At 38.6% G+C, this 18,247-nt stretch overlaps 1 protein-coding gene across 1 annotated transcript; it reads left to right on the forward strand.

Annotated features, from left to right (window-relative positions):
• The first annotated feature begins 7,454 nt into the window (after positions 1–7,454).
• Positions 7,455–13,459, forward strand: ostm1 (osteoclastogenesis associated transmembrane protein 1). Its single transcript, XM_044169733.1, has 6 exons — positions 7,455–7,941; positions 8,248–8,362; positions 9,165–9,262; positions 9,357–9,467; positions 10,479–10,644; positions 12,252–13,459. The coding sequence occupies exons 1-6, from the start codon at positions 7,549–7,551 to the stop codon at positions 12,305–12,307; spliced, it is 939 nt and encodes a 312-aa protein (XP_044025668.1). The 5' UTR covers positions 7,455–7,548; the 3' UTR covers positions 12,308–13,459.
• Positions 13,460–18,247: the final 4,788 nt, after the last annotated feature.

Consider the following 18,247-nt stretch of genomic DNA (forward strand, 5'->3'; position numbering starts at 1 on the left):
TGTTTATCTCTTCGTGAACATCTAAGCACATTTACGCCGAGAGCACAGAGGTGACACGATGCACATTTCTAGTGACTACAGAAGGTGAGTAGAAGAAGAACCCCACAAACTAATACAGGTTCAAACCATAAAAGAGTCTTGTTTGTTAAATGTTTTATGGGGTAAAAAATGCATTCAACAAGTTTGTTAAGCCTTAAGCATGCATGCAGAATGTCAAATGTAAGGGTACATTTAAATTTAGTTTTAGAAGAAGTAAATATTGTAGCCAATATTAAACCTAATGCTTTAAAGTGAAAATGATGTTGTGTTGGTGGTTCAACGAAAGTCTCAACAAGTAATTTCGTCTCAAAAATATAATTTCTAAAGAAGTTAATTCATGTGTTTACTTTCAGTGCAATTAAAAACTTGAAAGAATTTGAAAAAAGTGAGAATTTGTTGCTGATTTTCATCTGATAGTCACAAGAAGATAACCTTGTATTAAGTTGATTTACAAAGACGAAAACAAGCTTACTCACTGAATCCACCCCTTAAGTGACTTGTTAAGATTTTCTAGCAGCACCATATTATAGTTGTAAGTAATGGTTTGATTTTAGGGAATGATGTTTACCCACCTTTTTAAGCATAAACTGTTTCTTTACCATAATTGCCACTTTTATATAGTACTAAATCACAGGAACCAGTAAACAGCAAAGAAAAAGCACCAGTTAGGTGCTGAAAGTCACATGCATGTTCATGCTATGTGCTGGCATGCTGTCCTGTCCATGTGTCTCCTGGGACATGAACCCCTCACCCCACCCCCTCCCGGGGGACTAATTTGAGGGGAGGGACAATGTGTTTTGTTGCTTGTCAGAAACAATCAGTCCCGGCCCATTACATTTACAGCATGTCGTTCTCTCACTGCTGTAACGCGCTGAGCTCTGAGAGGGGGAAGGTGGCTCCGAGAGAAATGATAAATTTACTCATCAGGGACATAAAAAGTTGACAAACATCTGTGAAAGAGATCAAAAACAGTCAAAATGCAAATGTTGCACAGTTGGTCCTTTGGAACAGGACAAATCAGTTTTCGACTAAAGTTGCTTTGGTGTGTTTTTCCCCCAAAGATGTAAGATTAAAGTGAATAACAACTTTATTTAGAGTGCCCTGTGCCGCCCCCACCCCTCTCTTGTCCTCTGTCCTGGCCCACCCGTCCTCTCCCTGTTCTGTTTGGGCACTGGAGGTTGTCAGTCGGGGTTTATGTCCAGTTCACTGGAGCTGAAAGAAGTCAGTTTCATGTCTTGTTATGGAACAAGACGTCTCTGCCTCTCAGGAGTGATGAGAAGTGGTCTGGGTGAGCAGGGTGAGCAGGGAGCGGGACCATCCCCTGGAGGCGACCAGCAGTGAGGAAGTCAAAGCGGCTTTTGTGTCGCTGCTGTCGGCTGCGTGTTTGGTAATTATCCCCCTCTATATGAGCACAGGCCGGGGCTTTGCAGGAGAGATCCCAACCCAACCGGCCCACGGAAGAGTGCACAACACACCGTCAACAAAGATTAACTTCTCACAGTGCCGCAGAGATGCCTGATTGGAGGAGACAGAGGAAATACATGAAGCCCTTTCTTATGCGTCGTGCTGGTGATGAGCACGGTGTTTCAAACTGCTGCAGTGTTTAGTAGAGGCAGAATGTAACTAAGTAAATTTACTCAAGTACTGTACTTACATACAAATTCGAGGTACTTGTACTTTACTTGAGTATTTCCATTTTATGCAATATATACTTCTACTCCACTACATCTCAGAGGCAAATATTGTACTTTTTACTCCACTACATTTATCTGACAGCTTTAGTTACTTTTCAGATTACAATTTTTCATACCCTTCCTGTCCAGTAAAAACCATGTATCTCCAAATTTGGTGATTTTGAATTTTAATTATTTTTATAAACTGAAGGATTAAGTGCTCCTTTATGGGTTGAGAAAAGTCTCCTATTTCTTAAGCTAAATAAACTTTTTAAAAGCCCCCCTTGGATTAGCTGGAAAATGCATCATCACAAAGCTGAAAACAGGGCTGTTTGTCTGAGCTTATGAAAAGTTGACTTTTTAGAGATATGTGGTTCTCACAGGACAGCAACGCTACAAACTTATGATGATCTTATAGAAGATGATGCATTGCTGTAGATTAAATGACCCAACAGTATATAAAGTAGTTAAAATTAGCTCAACCTTAAACATCTACAGCCGTAAAATGCAACATACACATTAATGCAGCAGTAATATTAATCCAGAAACATCAGATATAATAGGAAAACACTGACAGGGACCATTTTTCTGCAGAAGGAGCACGTTTACTTTTGATACTGTACCACACTGTAAAAATACTACAAGCAAAAGTATAGAAGTATTATATGTTAAATGTCAGGAGTGAAAGCAAGACTCCTCATGATTTGGGGCACGATATACTGTATAACCACGCAATGAACTAACTGGACACAAGAAGCTATACCTATTGATCATTTGGGGAAAAAAGACCACAGACCAAAACTGTAGACGTAGGCTACTCTGATCTTTTCCTTAAGTAAAAGTACAAATAAAAATAAAATAAAAATACAAGTAAAAGACCTGCATTTAAAATCCGACTTAAGTACATGTATAGAAATATGATAAGCAAAAAGGTATCACAAGTAAAATTACTCATTCTGCAGAAAACGGTCCTTGTGTGTGATATATGATTATATGTGACATTATTAGATTGCTGATACCGATGCATCACTGTGTAAGCAGCATTTTACTGTTGTAGCTGGTGGAGGTGAAGCTAGTTTTTACAACTTTATATTGTTATTTTAGTAGTCCAGTGGGTTCCAACCTATGGGGCCAGGCCCCTGCTAAGAGGACACAAAATAAATAATTTTTCAGACTTTTCTCTATTCTTTGCTTTTTTGTGAAATATTGGAGAGTTTTACCTTTTTGAGGCTTGAATAGTTATTAAACTGAAACCGTGTGAGAGGTTTAGAGGGGAAATCCGTCTTTGGTGAAACCGCTAACAACTCATAGACATCTGAAACATGACAAAGGGCCACAACCAGACACTGCTTTACTGTAAGTGACCACAAGCAAAAAGGTTGTAAAGCACCAGCTTTAGGTTATTATATATCTTAAACTGAAAAGTAACTAGTAACTATACCTGTCCAATAAATGCAGTGGAGAGAAAAGTACAATATTTCCTTCTGAAATATGGAGGAATATATAGCTACATAAAATAGAAATATTCAAATAAAGTACAAGTACCTCAAAATTGTAATTAAGTATAGTGCTTGAGTAAATGTACTTTGTTACTTTCCACCACTGCTCTTATCTTCATCACTTCATTATGCATACATAATTGCATGCATAATGCATCTATTATGTCACTTCCATCTGAAATCCTATTGTCAAATCTAAGCAGGCTGTACATACAGTACACTGACCTGTATACATGTATATACTGTACATAAACCACATACTGTATTTATATAAAGTAACTTACATTACCCAAACAATATGCATTCACTCTTCGCACTCCCTGTTTATCTGGCCTTGAGTTTTTAGGAGAGGTCTTTGTATAAGCTTTTAGCTGCCACTGCAAAGGCTTTACTTTTAATTCACGTACATATGAGTATAGGCATAAGTGTGTCTGTTTATATGTATGTGAATATCTTTGTTTACATATATATTTTATAATTGTTGTATTTTTAATGTATAATTGATAAATAAATGCCTGTACATCATAGCTATATGTTTATTACCTTTGTAATAGCTTTGTTGTCCTTGTTTTAATTGTGTATATATCTTAAACATTATTTATTAGAACTGTGTGTAAGCACATTGACGGCCTTGTATGTGTAAATATACTTGGCCAATAAAGCTGATTCTGATTTTATCTTCAGCATCATCCTCCTCATTGATCATCATCACTATCATTACCAGCATTTTTGTCTTGTCATTTACATAATCTTCCTCATCCTCATCATCAGCACCACCACTGCCACCACCATACATCATTGTCATCATCATCTTCATCAGCATCTCTATACTTACTCTCACTACCATCACAGTCATTCTAATCATGATAACTGGATCATAGTCATCATCTTCTTCTTCATCATCATCCTACATATCATACTTATCTTATCATTGTCCACTTATCACCCTTGACATCACCATCATCAGCAGCTTCATCATCTTCTCTAACCTCACTCTAACCATCATCATCATCATCACGCAGTCTGTAGGTCTGTGTTCTACATAAGATGAAAATAAACAGTTGTCTTTATTATATTACATTTCTGTCAACGATATCATCCCACAGAAAAACTGTTAGAAAATTTGGCAATTAATGTGTGGGAAGCAAACTGAGGAGCATCCGTTTCTTCCATTAAAACTCCCTCATTTTAACCCGACTCAGATCGGTCCTTTTCAAAGGCGCAGAATAGGCCTGCCTTGAGCTGCATCAATTGTCATCCCGGGGCTCAGGGGCACTTCGGCGGCCAGTATAGCGGGCGAAGTCAGGGCTAATCCCTGGAAAAGGGGAGAATCACGGGAGAGGAGAAAAGCAACAATAACCAAGTCAAGCGTATAAAATGAAAGCGAAATCTCTATTATCACTCCCCGCAATTCCCAGCAAAGTGGTGAAAATCAGGGTTAGTTTGTGATTCGAGTCAGACGCGGAGGGAAGAATATGGGGGTCCCTGCGGGTTGGGAGACTCACACGACGAAAAGGGCAATATTCTGGAGAAAAGGGGAAGAAGAAAGCCCCTCTCCCATCCCGACATAACCATTTAATGCAGTCTGACTTTATGTTGTATAGAGAGGGGGGAACAAGAAAGGAGGCACAGTTCTCCGATGAAAGAATGAGGTTTTTGGCGGATTAGGGACGGCCCGAAGGATGAAGAATAACTTCTGCATAACTTTACAGCTATTTTCTCTCCCCACGCCAAGAGCCAAGTTTAAGCCTGAACCGGTTTGAGTTAACCCCTTTGTGATTGTCCAGTTAGAGACTTTCACAAGGACGGAAAGGACTCAAACCCCAAATTGGGCGAGCACGCAAATTATCTTTAGGTGACATTACAGGTGCAGAGCTAATAAAATCACGTTTTAAGGATTTGAAAATACTCTCACATTTTCATGCAAAGATTTTTCATCCTTATAGGAGCCTGCATCTTTGGTTTATTTACTACTTTATTCCACTACATTTATCTAACAGCTACAATTGATAGTCACTTCTCAGATTAAGGTTTTAAATAATATAAAGTTTATAAAATAAATTGGGGCCCCTTGTCATGTTCCAGATATATATGAGTTGTTAGCAGTTCCACCAAAGAGTGATTTCCCCTCTAAACTTTTTAAATGGTTTTGTTTGAATAATGTTTTGACACCAAAAGAGAAGGATGTACTATTTCACAAAAAAACAAAGATTAGAGAAAAGTAAAATGAAATGAATACAAATGTGTGCAGCAGAACTTTGTTTCTTTCTTCTTAATTAATAATCTCGTGACCCAACAGATTCATCTTGTGCCCCTTTGAGGGGGACCGACCCCTATGTTGGGAACCACTGGACTAATAAATAGCTTACTTTGATTACAGGACTTTTACTTTTAATGCAATATTTTACAATGATTTATTGGTACTTAAGTAAAAGATCAGAGTACTTTATGGCCCTAAAGGGGGATGGGTTTTTGTGCGGGGGGGGGACGACGACTTATAGGGGCCTACAGCTTTGGTCTGAATTATCAATAGGTATATCTTCTTCTGACCAGTTTCTTCATTGCATGGTTATGCTGTATATCGTGCGCCAAATCACGAGGAGCTTCTTGGACTGAGTCTTGCCATCGCTCCTGAAGGGCTCTCATCATCACCGTCATCTAATTTATGGGCCTAATTAGTGATTTTTGTCCTCTTGGTTTCCCTATCTATCACATGCTAATGAAGGCATTTTCTGCCATCTGACAATAACGGTCATCTCAAATAGTAATGATATGCCGATTTTACTTGGTGCTCTGCTGATTAGCCCGCAGAGGAAAGACATCCAAAACTTTGTGAATAATGTGATCCGTGCAGGCTGAGACTCCCCTGTAAGCCTATACGTTTCATTGGTACATTTATTATTATTAATAATAATAATAATATGAGAGACGTGTGCTTTTTTTGTCTTTATTTGTGAAACTTTTTAACAGTTAAGGTGTAACCAAGTGGACATCCATAACTGCACAAAACGATAAAAGCAGGATCCTGAAGGGGTTCAGGTTGTAATCACGTCTTCTTTCTGAGAGCCACACTAGAGAATAATGAAGGAATGGGGAACATCTGAACAATTAGGTGAACTCTGGTCAAGAGAAGAAGAGTTAATGAGCTGCCGGTGCCATGTGCAGTGAGAGGAGCATTAGAGGCCAGAATCCATGTTTACCACTGGAGTTGTGCTCAGGCATCAGAATAGGTCGCTAATGCTGCGCGCATTCTCTCCCCCCTTATTTTCATTAGGCTCTGATGACTGCGGAATTGATGCGGCCTGCAAGTTATCAAGAGCCACTAATTTCACATTAACGACCATTGACTGCGGTTGCTTGATTCGAGGGGGTTTTTGACAATTATCACAATCAGGATTGGAGCCCAAATCGTTTACTTTGACTCCGTAATCATTTGCTCCGAGCCGAGCGCACATTGCGAAATTGTATGGTGTCAAAAACCCGTAAATAATGAGGAGACCGGGAGGAACGGCTATCTCTTTCCAACACGCACGCACGCACGTGCACGCACGCACTGTAACTCCCCCGTTACACAAACTGTAGGTAGTGACCTACACTACAGGGTAAATGGCATCAACTCTTCCGTGTCTTATGTGATAAACTTGTGTTATGTAGATAGATGGATAGGCCTAGATAGTGAGTGAGTGAGTGTACAAACTGTTATTATTTAGATAGTTTCTCTTTAAATATCAAAAATTGATAATGGATCCTGATCAGGTGATCCTGAAGTGAAACACCCTTCAATATTAGGATTAATGTAGTTTATACTACGATTATTAACATTACTAAAATTATTATAATATAGCCTGCCACTATAAAGGGCATTTTTTAACAAGATAAACTGTTATTTATTTATTTTTGTCCCAGTAAAAGTGGCAAAAGTACTATAAATAGCAGACTTTGTGAGGAAAAAAAACGTATAGGCACACAGGCGTAGGCTACAGTGAAAGCATGAAACAAGTCAAATTAATGTAAACCAATTAAGAGTAAGATGTTACTATTTTCAAACTTCAAAAGTTAGTATACTACTAAAATATACAGTAAGTATGAACTTCAAAAGTTAAATTCTATACTTAAAATATACCTTCAAAAGTTACATTGTCGGCTATGTTGTTTAATATGTAATTCTTTATCATGGAAGCTGTACAGTAATACAGAGCAGGACTGAGCTCATACCGGTGACGTGCTCTCGCGAGATTACGTCACATATCACATGAACACGTTGGGAGAAAACCAGGAAATCATGGGTTGTTTAGAGTGAAAGAAGAGGAGTAGCTGCAATAATCCTGTTTTCGACCATGTCTCTTTACAAAAACAGTTCGGTTTTGGTTTTGTTAGTATTACATATTTACGCTGCTGTGTCTAGCGATGGAGTAAACCTCACCGTTTCAGATTCAGCGGACAAACTGAAACAAATCCCGTCTTCGAGCCCAGCTGCTGCTGCTGTGGTTAACTCGCCTGTGTTTAAGTCTGCTGTGGATTCCATCTTCTCCCTTAATCTGCTGTCTTCCTTCCCTGAAGACCTGGAGATAAGTGACTACTGCAGCGATCTGCTTCACATATTTGGACAGCGGTATGTCGCCTATGTGAACTGCTTGGTGCCTGCTGCCCGACCTGTTAAAGTTTGCCAAAACTGTTTCTCCAGTTATGGCAGTCTCAAGGACATCTACATGAACATATCATCAGACAAGGTACGTGCCAAATATAAAGTCATTTTCTGCGTTTTAGTTTGCAGTAACCTGTCTCCAGTCTGCTCGCATAAAGAGGACAGGCCTTGTTTATCCGCAGTTGAGTCACGAGTCTTGTGATGTGACTGACTGGTGGTGACAAATTTGAGGAAACACGAATTCATCTGCTTTACTCGCTATCAATAGCAAGCTGAGGAACACGTTTTTTTTTAGCTGGTCTGTTAATCAAAATGGAACACAAACAGGTGTAACACCTGTACAGATAGAAGGTAATTGGGTGCATGATAAAGTGTGCCTGTGTGTCCTCAGATGGGTCCTGGTAATGTGAGCTGCAGGGACAGCCTTCTGCGCAGTGATCGGCTGATGCTGGTTTATCAGCTGTACAGCAACCTGAAGGACCTTTGGAGAAAATCTGACTGTGACCGTAAGTCATCTGCAAGAATTTAAAACCCTCAATGGTTTCTGAACTAGACATAACTGAATTATTGGGATTCTGTCTGTGTAACTGGAAATTTGTGCCTTTTGTCTGACTTACACAAATGGGTACACATTTGACCTCAGAGGTCAGAGTGCAGGGTCAAGAAGAGGCAGCATTCAGTTTGGTTTAGTGTTTTGCTTTTAATTAAAGTGGGCAGTGGACACACTGGATGTTGATTGGTTAGGGTTAACGTGGCTTTCATTTTATTGGCTAGACTCTTCAGCCATCGGGATACCCAATGTCAATCATAGCAGCTTGTGACTTTACGTGTTGATTGCATTAGATTTGGTAGACACTGTTAATTGCCAGTAGGAGAATGTCAGTGCTTGGTTTGTGTAGGGCTACAACTAATTATTATTTTCATTCTTGAGTAATTGATTAATCATTGAGTCTATAGGTTTTAAAAATATCAGAAAATAGTGGAAAAGGCCTGAAAAATTTCCTAAACCCCTATGTGATGCTATCAGATAGCTTGCTTATACAACCAACACTCCAAAACGCAAAGATATTCAGTTTACTATCACATAAGACAAAGAAATGCAACAAATCCTTACAATCAAGAAGGTGGAACGATGGAATCTTTTGCTGAAAAATGCCTTAAATTAATAATTTATTATCCAAGTGCAGTTTAATCAACGTTACAAAGGTGAAACCATCATAAAATGCCATTGTGCATCTGATTTCATTTGTCCACTTTGATTGAATAAATAGACCTAACTGATGATTGTTTTTATTCCCTGTTGTGCAGACTGTATCACTGTAGGATTCCAGAGCCTGAAAAATGACACGCTGTACTACATGACCACCCTCAACCAAACTCTCACCTGCTTTGAGAAGTATCAACAGGTACACCATTAATTAGGTGTTGTTTTCCGTCTATCTATTATGAGTGTATGTTGGGAAGCTAACTGTGATGTCTGTTGTCCCTTTCTCTTCACAGGGGAACCATTCAGAGCTGTGCAAAAACTGTAAGAACACCTACAAAGACCTGAATGTGCTGTACAGCAGCATGGAGAAGAATCTGACTATGTGTATTGACATAGAGGATGCAGTACGTATGTCAGGAACTCCTCTTTTAAGATGGGAAGAGAGAAAGCTGCACCCCCTAGAGGAATCTGTAGACATTAAAGGACAGTTAGAAGGGTCTCCACCCACTTTTAGCTGCTGACAAGATAATGTGTTCAGGAAATGTTTGTGTAGTCCCCAAAAGTTGGACCAAGTTCACTCTTGACCTTGAAAACAACACAACATCAAACTTACTTGTTGTTTCAGAAGCTTTCAACCACATCTTGTGACGTTCCTCAGCAGATGGATTTGCTCAGTGTACTGTGAATAATAACAGTTATACTAATAACTATAGTATCTAGTGTAATAGTATATAAAGATAATATAATAAAGAATAGTATTATATGTATATAGTATGTAGTAGTATAATGATTATTAATTTAGTGTTATACTGAGCAACTCCATCCACTGAGGAATAAGAAGATGTGATTGAAAGCTTTGGAAAGTACGTTGGAACTTGTGTTTCCAACATTTATTTTTCCTTTTTTGTCAAAACACATTGATAATATTTCATTATTTAATATTTCAACTGAAGCAAAATTAAAATGTTGCAGCTCTTGATGTCAGTGGTTTGTGTAGAGACAGGAAGTGTGATTTTTCTTTATGCCCATTTTGCTTTTTCATAAATCGATATTTTAGCCTTTATTATGAAATTAAATGTTCTTTTCCATGGTTTAGTTCTGGTCTTACAGTGTCTCAGTGGTTGCTGTTTCAACACAGTGGGCAAAAAACAAAAATGGAAATTGAGCTTGGAACTTCGATTCAGGAATGTGATCAGAAATGCAAGAAACTCATTAATATTTAATAAAAGCTGTTTGTCGTGGTTGCAGGACTATGCTCCTGAATCCTTTCCTTGCATTGCAAGATGTAGAATCCCTGTACCAAATAACCCTAAATACAGTATTTGAGAACAGAAACCTAAGAGGGTCGAATTAATAGTAACACTGTGCTATAATTGTGGTCAAGTTTATGTTGCGTTTTGGCACTTTCGTTTCAGATGAATATGACCCGCAGACTGTGGAGTAAGACTTTCAATTGTTCCTTCCCCCGTGAGGAGACGGTGCCTGTCATCGCTGTGTCCAGCTTCATGCTCTTTCTGCCCATCATCTTCTACTTGAGCAGCTTCCTTCACTCTGAACAAAAGAAACGCAAGCTCATACACCGTGAGTAACCAGCTTAATTCGCCCATTGTCACACAGAGAGATTTTTTGACGGGGTTTTGGGGTCTTTGTGGAGGGGGGGAGTTGACTGACTGTGATATTGGGGTTTGGCTGGGATGTAGGAAGGGGGTGGGTGTTCTAGGTTGTTCTAAAGCATTGTGGGGTTGGCTCCTGCAAACCTCTGAATCATAGACAAGGTTTTTTTTTGTGTGTGTTTGTGGATGATGGTTGCCTTGAGCGATCAGAGGGCATTTTCCCAAGACTGAGAAGGATAGGAACGTTTTTAAGGTATTGGGTGGAGGGGGGGGGGGGGTAGCTGTTGAGTGTACAAAAAAATTTAAAATGGCTTGTGATGGTCAACACATTTGGCCTCGCGCAAGAAGCACTCGTACGAACAGATTTGTGTGCTACAAATCTGTTCGGAAATTTGGAAAAAACAAGTTCTCTTAAATCACTCGTACAGCACGTACGAGTGATTTAAGAGAACTTGTTTTCCAAATTTTTTCCAAATTTCAGAGTGGTTCAGACAGTCGAGTCATGTGCAGATAATCTGCCTTCATCCACAGGCGGGAAAAACACTTATTTTACTTGAGAATTATAAGCCGAATGAATTTGGAATTTAAATGTGTTGCAGAAACAAATGAAATAAAGATAAATAACTAAAATAAACTTAATGCAAAATGAATATTTCATATATATGATTATGGCATGCCAATTTACTGAGGGTCTCAGGGTCTTTATGCAGGTCAATGTCCAGGGGCTGTCCTCACAAAGATAGACTTAAATCTAACTAATAGTCTGACTTCAGATAGACATCATAATCTGTTGCACAAAGCTGTCTAGTTCTTGATCTTAATTTGGACTAACTTGCCATGAATTCTGGGTAAATTAAAGACTTTCAAAATACAAACCATGGCTGACTGAGCAACTGCATCAAACAGGTCAGCTCTGTCCACTCTTAACAGAAAATGTTTGCCTTCTGGAAGAATACAAAAGTTACAATGACATTTTACTGGGAAAATTCAAGAGTGTAACAATACAAAAAACTGAGCTGCTGCAGTTCCTTATTGTAGCAGAGCGTCAGGCTCAGGAGCGTTTCCTTGGCAAACAAAAACAACTGCCGATCTCACTGCTGTATATCCAACAGGTTACTGTGGCTGCAAAAAACTGTTTCCCTTCTTATTGCTCCTCAACATTGTTAGCAAACCACAAATTAGGAGCCATGTTTTGCTCTTTTTTAGTCTTTTTTTTTTTAGTTTAGTCTGTAGTCATCTGTTATCATTAGTCTTTATTTTTGTGAAACCTGAATTAAACTAATCTAAGAGCAGAGTTAAGAGCGGCCTAACACCACAGACCAGTTTATATATCTTTGTGAAACCAGCCCCAGGGGAACATCCTCCATTGCACCTGACAGTGTAACATCACGTGCTGTATAGGCTCATATTTTCTAGTATCTCCATGACTGTCACATCCAGTCGACTGCCGCCCATCATGGACCATTTTGACTAACTTCTGTCTTTATTTCTGTCGCAGTGCGGCTCTGCTCTGAATACACAGTACTATTTAATAGTACTTTGTAATAATGTAATGTAAATTCTGTGTCTTTACAGCCAAACGGGCAAAGTCTTACACCAGTCTGATAAACATCCAGGACAAACTGAGCTGAAGAGGAGACAGGTGATGGCTAGCATGGAGGACGGCGTTCTTTTATTCAAAGTTACAACTTGGGAGATTTGGCCCCTCACCATCTTGTCCCTGAGGTCTGACTGACCTCCATGAACGCAGAGGACTCAACAGCAGCGTTCCCTGTTTGCTTTCAGGACGCTGTGATACCAATCAGTATTCAGAGGACTTCAAGGATCTAGATAAATAAAAGTGAAAGTGAAATGCTTTGGGCACATTAAACATTTGCTTTCATATCCTTAAAACCTTCTTCTCAAAATGTAGTAAATGCCGTTGGAACACAAAACAGAATTCATATTTTCATAGATTTATTAGCAAAATAAACAAAAAAATACTAATTGTATACAGACTGTGTTTGAATCTGCCTCTTTCTGCCATAATTTAAGAGCTGCTTTATTTGGTTTACTTTTGTGACATTTTAGATATTTATTCAGCGGGACCTGTGTTGGAATCAAGTTGTAACAAACTACTAATCAGATGGTTGTTCATGTTGCTGCATGGGAGGCTCGTAACCCTCAGGCACATCCTGGCCTCTCCTTCCTTTCAACTCGTTAACAATCTTCAGGTTGTTCACTGTCACTAGAAAGAGTGAGTGGCTTGAATGCAGTGTGTGCATGTGTGTGTGTGCGCGCGTGTGTGCAAGTGAGCTAATGTGTGTATGTGCTGTATTTATGGGTTGAGAAATGGGTTTTCTGTCTCTAATGTATGTCCCGAAGAGAGCAGCAAAAAGGAAACACTTGATGTCCATTAGTGGTGACATGTATCTGCTGTAAGAAGAGGGGGTGCACATCAGTGGGGATGGAGGGGGATGGGGGCGTAAATAAAGACATAACACACATAATGTAAGAGCGCTCCAAAGTACCACACTGTGATGTTGCCTGTTTTCCAGTCAGTGTTTTATGTGGCTGCATAAAGCTTTTAATGTGCTTTGTTGTCATTTTCCATTGATGTTTAACTTAATTTGTTAAAGGTTTGTGACTGCTCATAATGGTAAAGTCTCCTTTATGAATTATGAGTGATGAATTGATGAATTTTGCCAATTAGAAATGCATTTGCTGTGAAGTAATGTAATCCTTAAATTTGAATGCATAAGCCCAAATAAATATTTGTAGGTCAGAAACAACCTACAGATGGATGTGCTGTAATGCTGGTGATAATTTAGTTTAATCTGAGAGGAACAACCAGTGGTGGAAAGTAACTAAGTACATGTCAATTTTATGTTACTTTATATTTCTACTTCACTACATTTCAGATGGAAATATTGTACTTTTTACTCCATTACATTTATTTGACAACTGCTAGTTACATTTCTGATTATCATTTGTATCAAAAATAATTGATCTTGTAAAATATGATGCAGTTTTATCGATTTATGTGAAACTAGTCCCACATGGACCAACTGCAACTTTAAAATGCTGCTCACATGTTAATGTATCTGCAATAATAATTTTATATTATATATCGTATAATAATGCTTAAAGGGGCCTATCTGCATAATGAGCACTTCTACTTTTGATACTTTTAAGTACATTTAGCTAATAATACCTCTCTACTTTGAAGTATTTTATATTGTTGTATTGATACTTAAAGATCTAAATACTCTTCCATCTCTGGTAACAAGTGTCCAAAACCAGCAGCAACACTGACTGCAGTTACATTATGCCCGAGTCCATGCTGCATTGTGGTTAAATCTGTTTCCTCACACAGGAATGGCCCTTGTTCTTGGGTTACGTGGCCTTGTGTTTCTTGCAACGAGGTTTTCCCCTCCGTCATTAGCAGCTAATCTAAATGTGGGATAAAGATACTTGGCCGAATAATCGCAGCAACACATCCGTTAAACTCCTTTGGCTTTTTGGTCTTGTGGAGCGCTGCCACTGCTGGCCATCAGCAGGTCTAAGAGCATTGCGGATATGCCGAGTCATATGATCCGGTTGCGGCCAGTTGAGCCGCTAAAAACACGGGCTTTTTGTCAACTGCGCTCCCGCACAGTGAAGTGTGTTGAGTGGCTCGTGTGCGGCGCAGCCCGGAGCTCAAGAATGACAGCTTTGATTCCTGTTAAGCCTCGTCGCTTTTCTGAGGCACACCGGGTCCTTAAGCGGGGCTGAAAGTCACGGAAAACTCCCGGCAAAACGGACCGGAGGCCGCCACGTGAATGAGAGAACCGATGGAAAAGCTGTAACGTTGGTCAACCACGTGATTCTTTTACTTAAATAAAAGTAGTAATATCACAATCTAAAAAATACTCCTGCAAGTAAAAGTCCTGCATTCTGAAGGGAAAGTGTTTGCAGCAAAACGTTAAAAGCTCAAGTTAAAGCCTCAAGTACTCGTTATGGACACTATTCAGTGTGCATTATTGCTGTATGTGTTATATTACTGGATTACTATTATTATTATAGATGCATTAACATGTGAGCAGAATGTTAATCTTGTAGGTTTTTTGGCATGTTACTTGAAACTTGAAACAGAGAAGTGGGACACATCTTGCGTCCAATAATTAAACTTTTGAAATTAACAATATTTGCATATTCATAGATTTTGAATATGATGTTTGAATGCTGGAGAAGAAGTAGATCTAATTTTAAGAATTCTTAACTAGGCAATATTTTTACATGTCTTAAACCATGTCTGGAGAGGGTCTTTAAGTAGCACTTCATATAGCTACTTATTGGCAGTGGCAGAAGAAGTATTTAGATAATTTACATAAGTAAAAACATACCTCACTTTAAAAATACTTCATTACAAGTAAAAGAAGATGAAGACAAGTAAAAGTCCCCCATTCAAAACGTTACTTGAGTAAAAGTACAAAAGTATTGGGACAAAATGTACTCAAAGTATCAAAAGTGAAAGTACTCATTGTGTGGCCTATCAGTGTTTTATTATTATATTATTGAAACATTATTGTTGATGCATTAACATGAGGAGTACTTTAATATTGTAGCTGGTTGAGGTGGAGCTACTTTACATACTTTTTGGTACTTTAATCTGTAGCAACGCATCATATTTTATTAACTGATCATATGTTTTATATGTACTATTTTATTCTGAAAAGTAACTAGTAACTAAAGCTTTGGGGAAAAAAGTAGGCTAGTGGAGAAGAAGTATAAAGTAACAGAAAATGGAAAAACTCAAGTAAAGTACAAGTACCTCAAAATTGTACTTAAGTACAGTACTTGAGCAAATATACTTAGTTACTTTCCACCACTGCTGTTTGGTGCTGCATGTTGATGAGCTGATTACGTTTTATGTGTTAGATATTAATCTGCAAAGTAACTTGTAACTATAGCTGTCAAATAAGTAGTGGATTAAAAAGTACAATATTTCCATCTGAAATGTAGTGGAGTAGAAGTATTAAATAGCATTATATAGAGTTCAAGTACCTCCAAACTGTAGCTAAGTACAGTACTCGAGTAAATGTGCTTAGTTACTTCCCATCACTGTTTATAGTCAGGTCCATATCTCAACCTTACATCACGTTTTGCCACATAATAAAATGAGGTCTGGGAATGGAGAGGCAGCTGTCACACACGTGTGTATGCAGGTGCATTCACTCCTATAAAACAAATGAACACATTTAAATAAATGCATTGCTTCAAATTCTCACATGGGGGACTGCACATTTGGCCAAAACAGATGCTCCAGCTGAGCAGTTGGGGGCTGTAAAGTGCCTAGTGAGTAAGTGTGAGCCATACTGGGGATTTTGATGTATGATTTTTAGTGTTTTTGTGACGTTTGAGTGTTAACATGCTTCATTTCCTAATCTTTGGTTCCTCATACGTCATCCTTTAGGAACAGAGTCAGCTTTTGTTTTAGGTTCTGTATTGTCACTGCGTAAAAGAGAGAGAGGCAAGATGATTAAGTTTTGGTAAGCTGCAAAAAGAACATTTTTCATTTTAACTAATGTGTCAAGTGTGAACACTTTTACACGTTTGAATAGCCACAAAGCTACATTCATTGTTTTATATGGGCTACATTATGTGTGGCCACAGTTTAGATACAAGGCAATGGTGGAGGCAGTTGATTTACCTTCTCAGTGAACTGACTGCAGTGCAGCAAAAAAATGCAATCCATCAGTAATCATGGCCTAATGCCGTGTATAATTATTGTACACCTAATCCACTCACAAAGAGCTTTGATAAGAAAAAATGACTTCGAGAATAATTCTACTGTAAGTGTGACAGTTTATTTGGAAGAAATTAATATGATTTTGTAAACCGACTCGTATCCTGATCTCTACTGCTTGCTCTAGTTCTCGGCCGGATTAACGTGGAAAAAAATGTGCTGAGGTTTGTATTAAAAGTTTTGTAGAAAACAATGAAAATCTCAGTTATTGTAAGATGACTGCACCAAAGACAAAATACATAATGACCACTAGATCAGACAGTTTATACTCACTTACAAAATAAATGTTAATGTCAGTTGTTGCATATTAAGTTACATTCAAAATGGTCAGAAATGTGTCTTTAATTGAGACATTGTAACAGTAGTGCCTTGCATAGCTTCATTTTTATGCACAGTCCTAAATGCAATAATGCATTACCTTCATTACATCAACAGTGCTGAGGGACTTACCTACCTGTAATAACTGTAGTGTTGTAGTAAATGCACATTGAATTTTATCTAAAAGATGTGCTATTAAAAAAACTAGTTGTATTTCAGAACTAGATTCCAGCAGTTTTAATAAATGTAACTTTTTATTAATTCATTGCCAGAAAGAAAGTAGAGTTAACATGTTATTCACTGTCTAAAAACCTCTTCAGAAAGAGCAGCTGTTTAATTAAATCCTCTGTGTGTGGTACCAAATAATCAATTATGTGTAACATTTTTTTTACCAAAATGAAAAAAATATCTCTGCACACTCATGGACAGAAAGAAACTGACATTTTGCTATCCAGACCTTAAAATTGTGCAACCATTCGTTCCTCTCTCTTGAGCTCTCAGCTTTTGTAATGCGTGAACTGGTTAGTTGACTTCTTTAAAGCCGAGGAGGGAGTAAAGCAGGAATGTCGGAGCATGAGGCTGAAGCTGAACTGAGGACTGTTGATGTTTGAGTGGCTGAATGATGACACAAACCTTTCCTCAGACCTTGTCTGATGAGAAATGAAGAGAGACTGGCAAGTGGCCTCCACTGCACAGACCTTGAGATCATTTTATTTTCTACAACAATTATCCAGGCAACATATGAACAGATATTTTTTCCCTGTAATAACCTCTTTGTCTCTCCAATCTGCATCTGCGTTTGTCAGTGCCCCTCACTCTCTCTTAATATTTAAAGGTTTAGAGGTAACAGGGTAACGTTATGCCTGTTTGCAATAGATGCTCCAGCAGATGGCAAAAACATGTTTCTCTTTGCACAAGTTACCTTGACATAGTACATTTCATAGGGGGACACTCTTCATGTTGTTTCTGAATTTGGCCTTCGGTTTTCGTTTATTAAATCTAATTCTTGTTAAGTGACTGTTTTGTTCTTTGACAAGGTCACAGCCTCCTCTAGACTAAATGCCTTTGAATTTATTTTCTGCCATCCTCTACAATCATCCTCCACTCTTCTGTGGTCTGCACAGTGCATCCCGTGTTACGAAGCAGCAAATGTCTCCTTCGTTATTGCAATATTAAGAAATTGTTAGTCAGGACTTAAGTTGTTATGCAACCCCCACCACCAACAACACTCTAAGCTGTCAGTTAGTTAACTGGCTGAAGGTCAGGCTTAGATTATGCACCTCTCAACCCCTGAGCAATGAATATGATGCTTTGTTGAACAAGGAGTAAACATATGCCCCTGGGGGTAGGAATTAGCAGACACACACACATGCACCCTCTCTCACAGAGCATATGCAGAGTGAATGGGGCTTATTATACACCTGCGAGTGGGGTCAAAGTCTGTAAATCCCTAGCTTATGGTATTATGATAGATTATAGAATCACT

Source organism: Siniperca chuatsi, linkage group LG16 (assembly GCF_020085105.1).
Source record: "Siniperca chuatsi isolate FFG_IHB_CAS linkage group LG16, ASM2008510v1, whole genome shotgun sequence".
NCBI lineage: Eukaryota > Metazoa > Chordata > Actinopteri > Centrarchiformes > Sinipercidae > Siniperca > Siniperca chuatsi.